The following is a 16557-nucleotide window of genomic DNA, read 5'->3' on the forward strand; positions in this document are numbered from 1 at the left end:
CTATATCCTTATCCTGACATCTCCCCGCGACACATATCGTGGTCAGTGCCGTAAATACGGTGCGTAACAACAAGAACAGAACAAATTAAACTCTTTACAATATACTCAGTATATTCCGTATATATTCAGTATATACTCAGTATATTCCGTATATACTCAGTATATTATACTAATGATATCATGTCCTGTGTGGGTTGTTTTTTTATGGCCACATGCGGATACATTTGCTGCCACTGCTGAATCGAGTGGTCGGTAATATTGTTACAGAAGCTGAGATCAATCATTTCCAGTTTAGGACAATTTATAAAAAATGCATAACATACCTCAGTTGTTAGGGATCGCAAGCCTAACAAGTCTAACTGTTTTAAATTTTTGCACAGCGTCAGTGCTCTCAAATCGTGTTCGGTCAGCTGTCTAAAATAAACCAAAAAGACCTTTTCCAGGTGTTCACAGGAGGATAACAACCTACGGAAGCTGTCACCATAACCGGTCGTACTGCCACGACTGTCACTGTAAACAACACAGCTATGTTTTATTACAACCCTCAATTGCAAACAGAAAAACAGCACAACTATTTTCAAGATACATACGAGAGAAACGTAGATTTTAATAAAAAATATAGTAATATGTATATTAAAAAACTGGGAGGACACATAGCTCTGTATGAGAGCTCTGTAGCAGACTCGCAGTTAGCGAATCTTAGATTCACAATTCGTGATCCCATAAATAGATTTCAAATTCATAATCTGCGTAAAATGACGAAATATGCATTTCCAAAAAAATGACACACGCACGTACCACCAACCAAAATCCACTTCCCGTAGATTCTTGCAGTCAGCGAGGGCATCGATACCCTGTGATGTAAGAGTGTGTGCCTGCCATAAATCTATACTTTCCAAATCTGGACACGAGTTTCTCAGTTCCATTGCAACTTCATCTACGTTCAGATACTCGTACGTGCCTCCTATATCTAAGTGACGCATCCGTCGGTTTTTTCGCAATATCTTGCAAAGAGTTTGAGTCTTTATCCGCGTCCTATAAAGATCTAAACGCTCCAGCGACTCAAGATTTTCAAGACATAAAAATCCTTGGTCCTTTATCGAGTCACAATTACGTAGACTCAATTCTAAAAAAAAAAAAATGTACGTACTAATTATATATAATCCATGTGTAATAATAATGAACATTTTTATGTAACATACCATTCAAATTTTTGCATACCGTCGAAATTTTAAGCATGGCAGAGTCATCAATACACGAACAGCAATCTAATCGTAAGTGCGTTAAGAGACTACCGCAAGTGTCAAGGAATTTTTCGAGATCCGAGACAGAAAAGCTGTCGCACCACGAAAGATCCAATCGTCGCAAATATTTGCATTTGAATGCCAAATAGTGCAACGCCTTTGTACTAATAATATGCCAATACGGTTTTAGATTCAAACTTTTATAGAGCAGAGGGTTTTGTACTAAATTATTGAAATATTTATTTACTCTGCCCATACGACACAACGACATCAAGTCTAAATTTCTTAATATTTTTGTTATTATTTCATGCTGAAAAGGTAAAATATAAAGTCTTAATAAATAGGTAAAATATAAAGTCTAAATAAATTACAATAAAGTCATTATGAAAAACAGATTTCTTAGAATACTTTACAGAAAGCACGGAAAAACTTTGTGTGCCATGTAATGACTTCTTGGATTCATTTAAAGAAACTCGATTGTGTGTAAATGCAATACTATTAGATCCCTTTTTAAATTGAGGCTTGCTCTTGTAAAGATTCAATACTTTGCCACTAGAAATGACATTGGTAAAAATTATGTTCATTATTAACAAAAAAAAAAGAATATTGTGTTTAATGTTGCTAATTATAATACCTTATATAGCACAACGTTTTGGCATATACATGTTTGGCACAAAACATTTTATGTTTTGGCATAATACAATGTTCATCGAAAGTTTCCCTAAGATGAACTATATCCATGTGTGCATCTTCATAATCCGGCGTTAAATTATGGATGTCCCAATGGCAAGGATACTTGCAGTTGATGGTTTTTAATAGATTAGTTATACTCCGTTTGTGGGATCGATCTTTAGGAAGAATCAAGTCTGTTGTTCCGATGAGCAGTACAGCATCTAGCTCTGTGTAATAGTCCAATAAGCTGTGGTTAAACTCTAGTCTGAGTGTTTTAGTTTTAAAATCACACGACCGTAAAGGTGGGGAAAATATCCGTGGTGTTGAAGGAACAATCTGAGGTGGTCCATTCCACAATAGAAACCAACGATTGTTAGGATCTTGAGCCCAAATTCGAACTACACTCCCGGGATTATATGTTTCGTATATAGAAACTCTAATTGGGTATACAGCTTCATGATACTCAACATCTTCAAAATGGAAAAAATAATTATAATCTCTCTTCTCAACAAAAGCGTATTCTTCTTTAATAATAGTCTCGTATTTGTCAAAATTCAAATATTACGTACTAATATAATCTTGACTCATAACCTCCGTATTATTTTGTGGCATATAATCGATTGATCTCGAAGGTGCTTTGTCCCACCATGGTCCATAAGTTCTCTATAATAAAAAGTAAGCCAGGAAAGTGCCAAAACTATAAGATCTTGTAGCATTAAATTAAATTGCTATTATTAAGATAATATGTGGATCTATGTGGAAATAATCGAATCGCAATCGATGGGTCCAAAATTCTATCCTAATAACCCTCATCTCATGTATCTATTATCACCCATTTCGGAAATCCATATTTCAAAAAAGTCAGAAAAGTTACGATTATTTTCTATAAGCTGATAACGAATAACGACAGAAAATATAATACATACCATGGCAAACGTCCGTCGATAATCTCGACCATACTCTGGAAACGTGCTATATGACCCAATTATGTTAACAGCGGCGTAAGATATGCTGTTACTGCCGCCGTACTGAGAACTAAAACTAAGAACATTCTTTACAAATTGTTCAACAAGGAAGTGGTCATCATCTTGTTTGCCTATTGGTTGGCTACGAAAACTAATATTTTTCATATGATAATTAAAATGTGAAGGAGAGGACATATTCCTTCTCTGAAAGAAGATAAAACATAGAAAATAATAATATGTGTGCTTTTTTAAATATATATACTAGATGCTAGATTTTAATAATTATAACTATCATACTATAAAAATTTATAGTACCGCTTCTTAAGTTAGGTGACAAAGAACTCCTTCTTTTGGAAGATCCCTCATTAAGATCTGTCATCAGATCTCCTAACTCTATACGGTCAATATCAAGTATGTGTAGCGATGCAGAAGTCAGTCAGTTCCATCAAAATTAAGTGTTTCTGTAACTGAAACGGTTACATCGTTTATATATACACATACGATGCCTATGGGTGAACTTAGGTGACAAAAACACAATCAACTTATAGAATACAAGATGCGATGAATTATCCAAACAATATGATAAACTTTGCTTAATATCTATAACACAGACTTATCTAGATAAATTATGCACGAGAAATAATGCGCACCTCTTTTAAAGAACAAGCGATTATTTCTTCTCGTTTCTTCTCACATCATTTGAAAAGAACAGCGTTATAAGAAGATAACACGTGTCAATAATGACAGAGTACGAATGTATACAATGTATATTTTCGGAAAAATGTTTCACAGGCCCCTTTTGCGTTTCATCTAACCACTGTGTCAAGTGTCAAGTGTCACTACTATTTACATGAAAGTGATCGGTCACGTGCGCGCGCGCGTGCGCGTGCGCGTGCGGGGGTAGACGCATGCGTCGGAAAATTCCGCGATCTGGGGGGTGATCTGTGGTTACTGCTACTTGCCTTGCGGCTTGCGGCATGCGGCATGCGGCCTGCGGCCTGAATGCCTGAAAACCTGGAACTGAGAGACCTGAGGTAACCTACAACCTACAGCTAGTGGCTCTGGTGGCTCGGCAGCTCCGTTTCGAAATATAAATTTTATTTCTCGTAAGAAAAATTGAGATTGCTGTCCGATAGTTAAAAAATCCGAGAAGAAAACATGGCCGTGGTGGTAGAAACCACCATAGGAGATTTCACGGTGGATCTCTACACCGAGGAGCGTCCTCAAAGTGAGTATCCTTTCACGATGATCAATTAAGGAACGTCTCCGCACAGTTATGCGCATCATTAAGTAATTCTGAATTAAGTATGATGTATTTTAAGCATTATAAAATTGCACATTTAACGTAAAAATAAAGAAGAATGACGTAATCCTACAATTTATGAATTTAAATATTTAAAACACCTACTGCACAACGCGTAATTTACATTATATCTCTGTATTTAGATCTGTTTTTTCAACTTTTTGCTTCCTTAACGCCTAGTTATATACCTATCTGTTCCATATTTTAAGTGCACAAAATAAACAGTGCGGCTATAAGGAACAGACCTCTCGTTTACATTTGCATGATGCACTACGTGATTACTTTTGTCTTTGCAGCCACACGGAATTTTCTAAAACTGTGCAAACTCAAGTACTACAACTGGAACCTCTTTCACTCGGTGCAGACCAACTTTATCGCACAGACCGGCGATCCCACTGGCACCGGGAAAGGCGGAGAGAGCGTGTACGGACGTGTACTGGGTGAAAAGGCTCGTTACTACGAGGCCGAGCAGATGCCGAAGATCAAACATAGCCGTATAGGTCTGCTGTCCATGGTGAATTGCGGGAACAACATGCTGGGCTCCCAGTTCTTCATCACGCTGGGATCAGAGCTGCAGTCCTTGGACAACCAACACTGTGTGTTCGGAGAGATCACAGAGGGATTGGAGGTGATTCTCAAGTTTAACGAAACCATCTGCGATGGAGATCAAAGACCGTATCAAGATATAAGGATATCTCACACCGTTATCTTGGAGGATCCGTTTGACGATCCTGTAGGATTCGTGATTCCCGACAGAAGCCCGGAACCTACGAAGGAAGCTCTAATGGTATGCCACATTTAGAAAATAATGTCACACGTTCGTTTCTTTACGCGTTGATAACGCCTGCTCCATGTATGTTTACATCTATGCATCTCTTTTCCTTTGATAAAAATAAGCTTGTAAACAAATATGTTTTTTTTCCGTGCCTTTTTATTATGCCTATTTATTTAATTTTGCTTATTATATAAATACAAGTTTGAACATATTTAAGATATCTTCACCATTTTTACACATCTTCTTTGTTTATTTTGTTTGTCCATATTTAGAGCGATAGAATTGGGGCAGATGAAGCAATCGACGATACTGGCGGTATGACCGCGGAAGAGATTATGGAAATACAGAAGAAAAAGGAAGCAAAAGCGAGAGCCACAATATTGGAGATTGTAGGAGATATACCGGATGCGGATATTGCCCCGCCGGAAAACGTGTTGTTTGTCTGCAAGTTAAATCCGGTCACGAACGACGACGATCTCGAAATTATCTTTAGTCGATTCGGGAAAATTGTTGGGTATGTAAACATTTATAATTTATAGTTTTCATTATGCTGATAATTATGCATTATATAATTCGTGTTTGATTAATTTCCTCATTTATTTTATTTCATATATATATATCAGTTTATTACGATATGTGTTACACGTTTATTAAATCTTATGATTCGTTGACTGTTGCAGCTGCGAAGTTATAAGAGATCACCAAACGGGCGACTCCTTGCAGTACGCGTTCATCGAATTCGCCGATCGCAAAAGCTGCGAGGACGCATACTTCAAGATGGACAACGTTCTGATCGACGACCGAAGAATACACGTGGACTTTTCGCAATCGGTCGCCAAGATGCGTTGGCGTGGCAAGGGAAAAGGTATCCGATATTTCGACGAGGAGGACAAGACGAAGAAACGCGATGAGAATTACTCCTCCTCAAAGAAACCTGAAGCATCGCGCGATAAGGATTATGACAAAATAGAGAATAAAAATAGAGAGGAAGGAAGAAGAAGGGAGAGCGATAAAGATCGCGTCTCCGAACACAGAAAGCACGAGCGCCGAAGAGAAGACAGAGATACTAGAGACAGGAGAAAAGAAGACAGATCGCATGATGATCATCATGAGAGAAATAAGTACGACAGCGAACGAAAAGATAGAAGAAGAAGAGAAGAACGACGGGATAGGAACAGTGATCAGAGAAGGGGCCACAGCGAAGAGAGGTCGGAAAGAAGAAGCAAGAAAGATGAAAACAACGACCGAAGAAGAGATCAGAGCGAAGAGAGATCGGAAAGAAGAGGTAGAAAGGACGAACACAGCGATCGAGAACGTCGGCATCGTGATAACGAGAGGAAAAGGCCCACGGAGGATGAGGATGATACGAGACACAGGGACAGGTCGCACAAGCATAAAAGAAAACGGTGAAAAAGAAAAGGAAGCAAGAGATGGAAGAACTGAAGATGCTTTGAGTGTAAAATATAGCTAAATGGAGGTTTACTGCCGATTTCCTTTCTATTGTGACATCAAAATGAATAAACGCACAGTTTACAAGAGGGGCTGTAATTCAAACGTTTCTTTTTTTTTTACATCGAGCAAAACTGCCGGCGTTCTTTCGAGTACAAAACATTGAGAAAAAGGTATTCGTTATTAATCGGTCTACAAGAGACGGGGCGTCAATCGACGCACGCACTTTCTTTCGCAGATCGATGGAAGCGATTTTCGCAAGGCCACGGGAAGCTCTACGGATTCTACAATTGCTAGGAGCGCGTACGGTAAAGCTATCGAAACCACAGACTTCATTCGACAAGTAGTGGTCTCGACAAAGAGTGACATCGATGATCACCGTAACAGGTATGATAAATGATCAGAACGGATTGTCGCGGAGCGAACGGTCGTATTAAAAATAGAGAGCGAAAACGATCAGGCGACGTTTTATGCCTGAGCACCGCCGCCCGATTTAAGAAGGAATATAATCTCTCACGAAAGTGCCCCGCGCACTTTCGAGTCCAAGTCCCGCTTTAGTTGGCGCATGCACGTGCGAGAATATTATAGGAACGATAGATAATAAATCATTTACGTGGACACGCAGATAATGAGCTACGCAGGCTCGCGCTCGCATTTCGCTTTCGCAGGATGCTCTTTTGTTTCTTTGGTGACGTCGCAATTTGGTATTCTTGCATATATATAGGAAGGCACATTGGTTTCTCGCGATATCCTCGTTTCGCTTGCCTGTCTCTCTCTGCCCTGTGGAAAGACATTGGCAAATTTTGCGCGATTAGATTAGAAAAAGAAAGAAAAATCGGAATACGGCGGAGGCGTGTGCCAATATTCCGTTTCATTGAATGCAAGATTATCTATTAGCATCATCACCTTCACACTCACAGCATCATGTAGCATATATGCGCGATTTTGTCTCACGATTCGTTCGTTGGGTTTTATATATCACTCTCGAGAAAGAAACCGCTTTTTTTTATTTAAGGACTTTTTTCGGCTATTCCAAACTACACGAGATACGTCTCGCAGTTACTTTATAACGCTTATTCCTTTTTTTTATAGAGAGCTCTAGCCTAATCGCGCGTTGTAACACTTCGCTACATCACAATCAGTCCGTATCCATATGTTACAAGTTCGAAAGAAAATTTAGCTTAATTGCGCCGCATTACATAAAACGCTTTATATATATAAATCGGGGAGAGGAAAACAGAACTATACATTAAGCGCGTACGCGTGCATATATTAGATAACTAATTCCAAAATATGTAACACAAATAAATACTCGGTGAATTATATTAGGAGACATTTATGATATACACTATACAGGATGATTCTGATTAAACATTCTATATTTCAGAGGGTGAATTTAAAATCGAAAACAAGAAAAGTATCATGTGAACACAGGTTATTTAAATTTTGTATTTTCCGAGCATTTTCCTTACTTTAGTGTAACTCGGAAATTTTTTACAAAGCCTCTAAACTATATCGTGTATGTGTGTCTGCATTACAATTACTTTTTTCGAATAACACTTAAAAATATTTATATTTATGTGATTGAATTTTGATTGAGAATACTGAAACACCTGTCCAACTTGTTCTGGAAAGAGAGATAAATTATAATGAAACGCAAGCACTTTAAACAGTTTCTTTACTGTTACTGTGGAAACTCTAGGAGACATAACACAATATTAGATAATATTAAAAGAATGATAGAGAAAACTTTGATTGAAGAAGAAGAATTTCAGAATAAAAATTGATGAAATATATCACAATCGAAAAATCAAGAATTTTCACCCTCTAAAATATTTGTTAAAAATCACCTTGTATAATATATATGCAAATATATATAATTTGCTCTGCGATATGTATACATATAATTTTTTTTAAATAAAATAATTTGCTCGGTGCACTCCTATACACGCGTAAATCAAGGAAATTGATTTAAGATATTAACATATTAATGAATAAATTACAAAAGCCGTTCATACCATGTTTGAAAGCCACGTCGAAGCTATTCAAATCTTAGACAAGAGATCTTATCATCTGACGATCTTGTAGAAGATCTTTTTCTTGCTTCATATCTCTCGATCGGAATACAGCAACGTACATATATTGTGGCAGAACACAGAGATGTAATAATATACAGATATATCGCAAGAGAAATAATATATATAAGTTTTACACTTTGGCGTTCTTCGTTTATCGCTTCGTTTTTTCTTCTAAGCGCGGGGAGACTACCTTAATCGTCACGCGCCCTGAAAAAATAGTAAACGTTAAAATAATAGCTAGGTAAATGAGATAATCCGATTTTCTATACCTACGCGATCTCCGGGAAGGATCGTTACATTACGATAAAGCTACGCGAAAAGAAGTATCGTCTTTATATCGAACAAGAAGGCGTGTGTGCGTGTCTCCGCGAGACGACGAAACCAACCGACGACCGAGAAAAGAGAGGAGAAACGCGCGAGGGTGAGAATGTATCGCCGAACGACCGACAAACGGAAGGAAGCGCATCGTCGCGGTATCATCCCGTTCGCGATTCGGTCTCTCCTTCTTTACAAGATCGAGCTTTCGGAGCTGAGGTATCGTAACGTGCTTCCATCGGAATAGAAAATTACCTTCGCGCCAGTTTCTCTTTTCGTTCGCGGAAAAGGGAAACGGAGACGCGCGTTTGCAACAAGAAATGGATCGCGCGCGAGGCGATCCGCGAGAAAGGCACTTCACCCAGGAGGAGCGAAGTATATCCTCCTGAAAGGCCGCCGTTACACGCGGGATGCGATCAGGGAAGACAATTCTTCTTTCCTATTCTATCGAGAGAGTTACTTTGGTAATGACTAGGTCATATACTACGTCGCTACGTTAGTTATAGGTCGTGGTGTTCGTTATGGCCTGGCGATTGGCTTTACTAAATAATGAATAGTAATCGTAATGGCGCGACGCGCCAGCTTAGGCTGCTTAGGCGCTTCCCCGTTATGGCCATCCTTCGCATCGTGTTGCTTACGTGCATCGCAAGCTCGTGGTTACGTTATAACGAGACTCGACGAGAAACGTCGACGATTGTGTCTCGCGAAAACTTGTACTTGACGCTCGGCACCAGACTCGCGCTAACGACTCCCGTGCCCGCGCACTTATAGTTGTTATACTCGAATCTCGAATCTCTTAGAAGCGTGAAACACGCTCAGACTCGAGAGGCCTAGTCGTCGAAACGTAGTAATCTCGAAATACGCGAAGCAGTTTGGTCACGGCGTCACGCCTTCATTTAAAAATCAAATAGTCTAATCGTTCTCTCTCGAGAATCGCGATTACGCGATATAAACTTGAGAAAGAATTCGTCAAGACCGCATTGTGCAAACCGAAATTTCAGTAATTTCGACCTAAACCGATCAACCGTTGGAAAAACGAATTCACCAGAGGCTAGAGTTCCAAGGACTGCGTCATTCTTCTTGTCTACGATTCCGTTGTTACAGCCGCGCTTCGATTTCTTGGACGTTAAAACCAATGAAAACCCCGAAACTGTCCGTGTTCATCCGGTCTTACGAAATTTTACTTCGTTGATCAAGAGTTTGCGATCAGTTACCCCAACAATTTTTCAAACGTATACAATACAGTGTGACAGTGATACAGAAATTAAAGGCGATCGATCCTAGCACATCGATATCGAAATTCAATCATTGTCTTTGGACGAGAATTCGGCCGAATTGTCAATGCTGCAGTTTATGAAGACGTTTCATTATAAAACCGTCGATTCGGGATACCGAAGTCGAGTATTCGACCGACGAGTCTCGAGAACCGTGTCACGCTCATTTCGAGATTGTACCAGTTCCCGACCGAGATCGGCCTCTCGAATCTACCGAGCGAGGTGTCGCGCATAAATACGGGCTACTCAAAATTGGATGCGGTAGTTGCTGGGACGCGGTATCGACCTCGCCTTGGTCGGCGGTAGGGAAGCCGTCGATGCCTCGCTACTAGCGGTTCCACCGGAATCGCGGCCGCTCTTGCTGCTGACGGTGCTGCCGGTGCTCTGTCCGCGGGAGGATCCGCTCGCTCCCGTCTGTTTCCTTAAGGTGTTACCGCCGCCTTTGAGGACAGCGGTTGCCGCCGCTATCGAGGATTCGCCGTCGCTCAGGCGGCCGTACTCGCCGAATCGGGCGCGGGACGACGGCGGCGGCGGGATGAACGAGCGGTTCTGCATCTCCCGATGCCTCACCGTCGACTCCAACGCGCAAGAGTTGCCGCCGAACGACTTCTTGCGACTGCTGATCGTGATCGTGTCGGATTGCAGCCTCTCGTACTCGTGACCGCTGCCGCCGCCGCCGCCGACCGACGATTTCTTCGGCGAGCTGTTCGCCATAAGACTCTCCACGGAAGTCTTCTTCTTGCTGCGCGACGTCTTCGCAATGACGGCGCCGGTGTCAAATCTACCATATTCGATGCTGCTACAATGACCGGAGGAATCGCGCGACATCTTCCCACCGCCACTCGCGCCGCTCGTCGCGGATGAGGCGTCCAGCATCCCCGGTCCGGGATCCGACTTCTTGCGCGTCTCCGTGTCGCTCAGGCGACAGTAGCGGGAGTTGGCGCTAGTCGCCTTGAGTGCCCTCGGCGGTCGGGGTAACGAGCTGGGCGGCAGGCTCCCAGCGCGACGTGGCTCGCCGCCCACCTCTGCTGCCATCCGCTGCCGCTGCGAGCTCCTCCCCTGCTTCTCGAGCAGCATCATGTCCTCGGTTGGCTTGCCGCCGCTGGCGCCGTCCGACAGTCGCGAGATAGTGCCCTTCAGCCTGGCCGCCGCGTTGGCGAACTCGATTATGCTCGACGACACCACGTCGACGCCGCTACCGGACGAGTCGTCCAGCAATCGACTCTTGCTCGAGGCGGTGCTCGAGGTACCTGTGCTATCTACACCCGCCAGTAGTGGCTTGGGTATTTTTCCTTTTCGCGACGCAGTGCCTGGATTAGAGAATCCTGGAAAACAGCAAAGTGCCCGCTGAAACAAGAAAGAGAGAACGCACGGGTTGCAGATAGGAGGCCGGGACCTGGAAAAGGGGTTAGTGCTCGCATAAAACGCTCGCACATGCACATTCAGGGATACGAACGGACGGACGGGAGAGAAGGTAAGGATTCTCAGGGGGAATTAGTGGAACAATTCGAGAAAAAAAAAGAAGAGAAAAAAGATTAATCTGTGTAAAACGTGAGATCTATTTTGGCTAATCTACTCGAGCACAATTTTGACAAACGGTTAATATACACATATTCGATAAAACCAAATAAATAAAAATAAAACAATATTTTACGGCACACACATGTGTATAAAAGCACCGAAAGTCATTCGGAGAATATTAAAAGTAACACATAGTTCTCTCGATATATAATATATAAAAAAAATATATAAAAATAAAGTAAAATCTTAAACTGTGTTAAGTCACACAATATTATGCGATTAACTTCAAAATAACTCCAACCAGAGAATAGCTAGAATGTAACGTTTCTCGTTTCGAATTTACCATTTAAGAGCGATTGAATATCTACTTGAGATTTCTCCTCCGTCCTACGTACCCGCGTACGTACACGCTAGCTATTCTCACAAGTTCTTAATTAAGAAAAAAAAAGAAAAAAAGAAAAAAGAAAACACGACTGAGCCTACGAAAGGTGCTCCAAGAGAGCCATACACAGCAACGCACGTATACCTTCGAACGTGTGACCTGTAATATTTGCATGATCAGCGGCGACTATTAAAAAGAGTTGCTAAAGAACTACGATCGTCCGTAAATTAATGTATCTACTCTATTGATGGAAAGAAAGAAAAAAACAGGTAAACATTAATGTGAACAAAATGTAAATGTCAATGTATCAGACGGCGCACGTACGTGGTTATAGTCTTATAGATAATATGTAACGCGAGAGCAACGGAGTAAAGTGAGACTCGAGAGCTTCTGAGAGTCGATCATACGCGGAACGCTACATTCTCATCTTATATTCTGCGTACCTTGCTAAGCAGCTGAGAGTCTAGCTCTTTCAGTTGATCGTCGAGACTCTTATTAGTCTGCTCAAAGCTGCCCTGCTTTCTATACTTATAACTGTCGGAAACGCCGTAAGAGCCGGTGCTGCCGTAGCCGCTGCCACCGCCGAGTACGCTGCTCACTTTTCGTGCGAAAAAAAGAAACGAGAGAAGGAAGGTATTACTATAAATGCTGTAACTTGTAAAAGATTATCGAAAAGCTTATCGAAGAATTATCGTGATCGAAATTGTGTCTCATCCGCCACGGTTTCTCATCTTTACCAAGTTCCGGCGTGCTTGTCAGCGCGGTGTGATGATCCGCCGAGGTACTCGAGTGAGACGAGTGCGCGGCAGGATAGCTACCCACGCCGCTGCTGCTACTGCTGTCGGCTTTGTCGTACGTGTGTTTCTGCAGCACCCTGATCATGGCATCTCTCTCGGCTAGCTTGGACTCCAAGTCCTTCATTCTATTAGAATCAGGAACATTGATTACATTAATGGATTGATTCGTGAGTATAGCAATCGCGATTTGTCGGACATATATTCGACTCTTACCTAGATTCGAGATCGGCCAATTTCTTTTGTGCGGCGTGCACCTCGTCCATGTGTCTCATCTTCTCCGAGCGAGCCTCGGCGATTAATTTCTCTGCATCCTGACTGGTCTTTTCCAGAGCGGCGATTTTCGCGTCTCTAATCACAGAGATAAACAAGCGTAAGAAAAAAGGACGAACGTGTTGGGGGGGGGGGGGGCGGACGAATGAGACTATACTGACTTTGGCAAGCTGGCAGCATCGATAGCCGCTTGCCTCAATGCGCTTTCCTCGAGGTAGCGTTGTTCCCACTTTACGACATCGCCCTCGAGCGACATGATCTTCTCGTCCCGTTCGCGTAATCGTCGTTTCAGATCCGCGATCGTCTCGCCGTTCGAATTCTGCTCATTGCCGTTTCCACCGCCGCCACCTCCGCCACCCTCGCGCAACTCCCTTTCCAGCTGACCTCTCAGTTGTCTCTCGGTCTCTTCTCGTCTATCGCTAGACGCTTGAAGCGAAGACAAGGCTCGCTGAAGCTGACCCACTCTCTCCACGTACACTTGCTTCTTTCGACACTTGACAAACGAAAATAATTCTAATTATATCCATTGTTGTGACCAATATAATTACTTATGAAAGCTGTCTCTTTCTTTTTTTTTTAAATTAAATTATATTTATCAAATTTATTAATAATAAATCAACTTACTTCTTCTTCCAGTCGTACAACATTGCCTTGCGCGTTCGTCAGCGCGGTATCCAGAATGTCGATGTGCGTACGTTGTTCTTGCAAAGTGGCCCGCTGCGCCGCCAGCTCAATCTCCTGTCTCTCCTTCGCAGCGGTCAACTCTTTGTCTAAAAATACACGAAAGAATAAAATCAGAGAGAAATCGTATTTTTGCGTGTGAATGCAACGAAACGAATCGTACTCTGAGTGATGAGCTGTCCGATGAGCAGCTCGCGTTGCGTTAGTTCCTTCCGCATTGTCTCGACGATCGGCGGACTGTCCGTACGTGCGGACAGCAGGTCGATCTGGTCTCTGTACGCGCGATTTAATTCGGTCAACCGACGGCATTCGTTTTGCAGTCTCATTCGGGCGGCACGCTCCAGTTTCTCCCGTCGCTCGCAAGACGCCGCAAGCTCCTCGTGGACACGATGCACCTTCGCTATCTCCTGCTCCAACTTCTGTGTCTTGGCAACCTTGCTATAGCAGTGATCCAATTCGAGCTTCAACGCGCTGTTCTCTTGGATTATTATCTGAATCATCTCCGACGACGGCCACAACTCGCCCATCTCCCTTTCCAACTCTTCCCGTCCCTTAGTCTGCGGTCTATGGAGATGCAGCTGTCAGCTAGATATCGCAGCGTTTGCACAAAGTATAAATATGTAGAAAGTAATCAATATTACGTTACCGGGGCGACGTTGTTCGAAGATTATAATTATCGATGTCCGCCTTGTTGATCCTGGATAGATCTGGCTGTGATCGCGATACAGTTAACTTCTCCGTTGGTCCGAAGAGCCTGTGTTTACTTTTAAACAGCGTGGGTATGTAGCACGGTGTCGATCTGCCTTCGTACTCGCTGTCGTTCTGCTTTCTCCTGTCGCCGTCTCTTATTCTCATCTCTCCCAATCTCATCTCTAGACTGCCACTGTTAGAATACGATGGCACTTTTACCTCTTTCGCTAGATGTTTCAAGACCTGCAAAGCGCATACGTAGACAAAACTTAAATTTGAAAAATAATACATTAACCATCAATTTAACATTAATATCACTTTATAACATATCATACATATGATGTATTTAACTCCTGAGACATATTATTTACGATGTTACTTTTAATAAATAATTCAACAAATAATTAATAATTCAACCAATTACGTGTTGTGCTAATTGTTCTGCTAGACCAACATACCTGAGACTGATTAAGATAATCATCCGGAATATCCGTGATTTCTTGGCAACCACCACCAGATTGTTCGTGGACGTAATCCTCGTGCGGCAGATTGGACAAGGACTGTATCGTGGGACTGTTGGAATGACCTTTTCCGTCGCAATACAAGTAGCCCACATCTCCATGTTCCCTCACTATGCCCGACAACCTGTTGACGCAGATAGGAGATGCAATCCAAAATAACCTTAGAAGTAATTAATCATAAACATGTGTGTTTACCTTCCAGATGGTATCCACGAGCTGTCGTCGTTAGCGTTATGTATAATTAACGTGTTGTAAGAACTCGTCGAGACATCTAGGCTGCTCCTGTTGGAACCACTGGTACGGTTGCTCAAGTTGTCCTTCAAGCTGTTCCGATTGGATCCATTGATGCTGTCCTTCAGACTGTTCCGGTTGGAGCCGTTCAAACTCTCCTTCAGACTGTTCCTGTTAGACCCGTTCAAGCTGTCTTTCAGACTGTTCCTATTATGTAGGTTGCCCTGTATCATGACAAACTTATTAACTTTAGATAATAATACTAAATTACAAAATAATGCATTCATGTAATTAGCTGCACCGTTTGGTATACTTTTACAGTTTTGAGCGAGTACATGTTTTCAATGTACCTGAATATTTGGTATATTTTCTTTGTGACTGGAAGATCTGGAGGGACTCTGTTGCTGATTTTCCTGACCTTGCGGTTCTTGCCGAGCCGTATGCCGTATGACATATCTCTCTTCGTTGCTCAGATTCTCATTGGATGTGGAAACGTCAGTCTCGCTACCGCTCAAACTTTGAGGTAGGCCCCCTGGAAAAGAATGTACCGAGTAGACACCTTGATGGACCTAAGATGGAAAGGCTATCGCGCGCATATAGATGTTACATTTCCAAAGCTGTACCTTGCATAGACAATTGTTTTCTTTGTAAATTGTTGTTTGAGAATGGCAGGAACCTGTTTCCTTGCTGTAGCGAACTCATTTTCGCAGGGTTCGGCTCATTTATGTGGATTATTGTATACCTCGTCTGAAAACAAAAGGGCAGGAGATCTAGAATCCATGGGCGAGGGACGAAAGACGGATACACGCTACACAGGAGGAAAACAGAGGGGTTCCGTACGCGCGAGTCGTGCAATCGGGATCTCTATTGAATTTTGTTCAGATGAAGGAAGCTGCACCCGTTCTCCGGGGACGGAGAATCGTGAATCGTATGAATAAACAATAGGACGCATCGTCGTCGTATCGTCATCGGGGTGTATCTGCCAAACCAGCACAAACCAGTGGCCGCGCAAGGAATCGTGCACGCTCGCGGAAATCGAAACGCGAACGCGCTGTCGAGCCAGCGCGCGGCACGTGACGGGAAACCCAGGTCCGAGCCTTTGCCTCGTCCCCGATTTACTCACTCGATGTGAAACTGCGGGAACGAAGCCGAGAGTCGTATCCGTGATTATTTTCGATAAATTAGTACACTCCACACTCCACTTGACCGTATAGGAGAAATAAAAAGAGCTCTGCTTGCCGCATTCCTCGTCAGATTGCGCTACCGACGACCGACCATCTATTTACTACAGTTTCTCAAGTAACAATTATTGGAATACTGTCCGCCATTTTTCACAAAATGATTATGGTGCGCCTGGGTGCGCCTTTCAAAAACATTCAAATCAGTTTC

General features: G+C 42.5%; 3 protein-coding genes across 4 annotated transcripts; 1 reads left to right on the forward strand and 2 right to left on the reverse strand.

The window, feature by feature from the left end:
• Window positions 1–105: 105 nt before the first annotated feature.
• Window positions 106–3726, reverse strand: LOC112455922 (F-box/LRR-repeat protein 4-like). The gene is made up of 9 exons (XM_025018139.1): window positions 3532–3726; window positions 3197–3348; window positions 2843–3085; window positions 2486–2579; window positions 1879–2386; window positions 1658–1796; window positions 1203–1554; window positions 799–1126; window positions 106–510 (listed from the first exon to the last, which is right to left on the reverse strand). Exons 3-9 carry the CDS (start codon window positions 3074–3076, stop codon window positions 165–167), a joined length of 2001 nt encoding a protein of 666 aa, XP_024873907.1. The 5' UTR covers window positions 3077–3085; window positions 3197–3348; window positions 3532–3726; the 3' UTR covers window positions 106–164.
• Window positions 3727–3878: 152 nt separating this feature from the next.
• LOC112455920 (peptidyl-prolyl cis-trans isomerase sig-7) lies at window positions 3879–6497 on the forward strand. The gene is made up of 4 exons (XM_025018138.1): window positions 3879–4109; window positions 4481–4971; window positions 5232–5473; window positions 5640–6497. The coding sequence occupies exons 1-4, from the start codon at window positions 4040–4042 to the stop codon at window positions 6367–6369; spliced, it is 1533 nt and encodes a 510-aa protein (XP_024873906.1). The 5' UTR covers window positions 3879–4039; the 3' UTR covers window positions 6370–6497.
• A 22-nt stretch (window positions 6498–6519) lies between these two features.
• LOC112455919 (angiomotin-like) lies at window positions 6520–16465 on the reverse strand. 2 transcript variants are annotated; one of them, XM_025018137.1, is made up of 13 exons: window positions 16292–16465; window positions 15792–15915; window positions 15519–15700; window positions 15133–15392; window positions 14875–15061; window positions 14373–14659; window positions 13890–14290; window positions 13670–13815; window positions 13207–13538; window positions 12989–13123; window positions 12716–12900; window positions 12422–12576; window positions 6520–11422 (listed from the first exon to the last, which is right to left on the reverse strand). In XM_025018137.1, exons 2-13 carry the CDS (start codon window positions 15868–15870, stop codon window positions 10322–10324), a joined length of 3450 nt encoding a protein of 1149 aa, XP_024873905.1. In that variant the 5' UTR covers window positions 15871–15915; window positions 16292–16465; the 3' UTR covers window positions 6520–10321. The 2 variants fall into 2 exon arrangements, with proteins under 2 accessions (XP_024873905.1, XP_024873904.1); XM_025018136.1 differs by lacking the exon at window positions 16292–16465 and adding an exon at window positions 16009–16276 and having other exon boundaries at window positions 10322–11422.
• Between the last annotated feature and the right edge of the window lie 92 nt (window positions 16466–16557).

This window comes from Temnothorax curvispinosus, unplaced genomic scaffold (genome assembly GCF_003070985.1).
Source record: "Temnothorax curvispinosus isolate PA1 unplaced genomic scaffold, ASM307098v1 QBEX01006528.1, whole genome shotgun sequence".
In the NCBI taxonomy this organism is placed as follows: domain Eukaryota; kingdom Metazoa; phylum Arthropoda; class Insecta; order Hymenoptera; family Formicidae; genus Temnothorax; species Temnothorax curvispinosus.

What these genes read in the sequence shown, in the direction of transcription:
- LOC112455920 (XM_025018138.1), top strand. Translation starts at nt 4,040, where the DNA reads ATGGCCGTGGTGGTAGAAACCACCATAGGAGATTTCACGGTGGATCTC. An exon ending in CACCGAGGAGCGTCCTCAAA is followed by an intron (nt 4,110 to 4,480) that starts GTGAGTATCCTT and finishes TTGTCTTTGCAG; the next exon opens with CCACACGGAATTTTCTAAAA. An exon ending in CTACGAAGGAAGCTCTAATG is followed by an intron (nt 4,972 to 5,231) that starts GTATGCCACATT and finishes GTCCATATTTAG; the next exon opens with AGCGATAGAATTGGGGCAGA.
- LOC112455919 (XM_025018137.1), bottom strand. Translation starts at nt 15,870, where the DNA reads ATGAGTTCGCTACAGCAAGGAAACAGGTTCCTGCCATTCTCAAACAAC. An exon ending in AAAACAATTGTCTATGCAAG is followed by an intron (nt 15,701 to 15,791) that starts GTACAGCTTTGG and finishes ATTCTTTTCCAG; the next exon opens with GGGGCCTACCTCAAAGTTTG. An exon ending in AAAATATACCAAATATTCAG is followed by an intron (nt 15,393 to 15,518) that starts GTACATTGAAAA and finishes GTCATGATACAG; the next exon opens with GGCAACCTACATAATAGGAA.
- LOC112455922 (XM_025018139.1), bottom strand. Translation starts at nt 3,076, where the DNA reads ATGTCCTCTCCTTCACATTTTAATTATCATATGAAAAATATTAGTTTT. An exon ending in AAAGTTTTTCCGTGCTTTCT is followed by an intron (nt 1,555 to 1,657) that starts GTAAAGTATTCT and finishes TTACCTTTTCAG; the next exon opens with CATGAAATAATAACAAAAAT. An exon ending in GAAGTGGATTTTGGTTGGTG is followed by an intron (nt 511 to 798) that starts GTACGTGCGTGT and finishes TGTTGTTTACAG; the next exon opens with TGACAGTCGTGGCAGTACGA.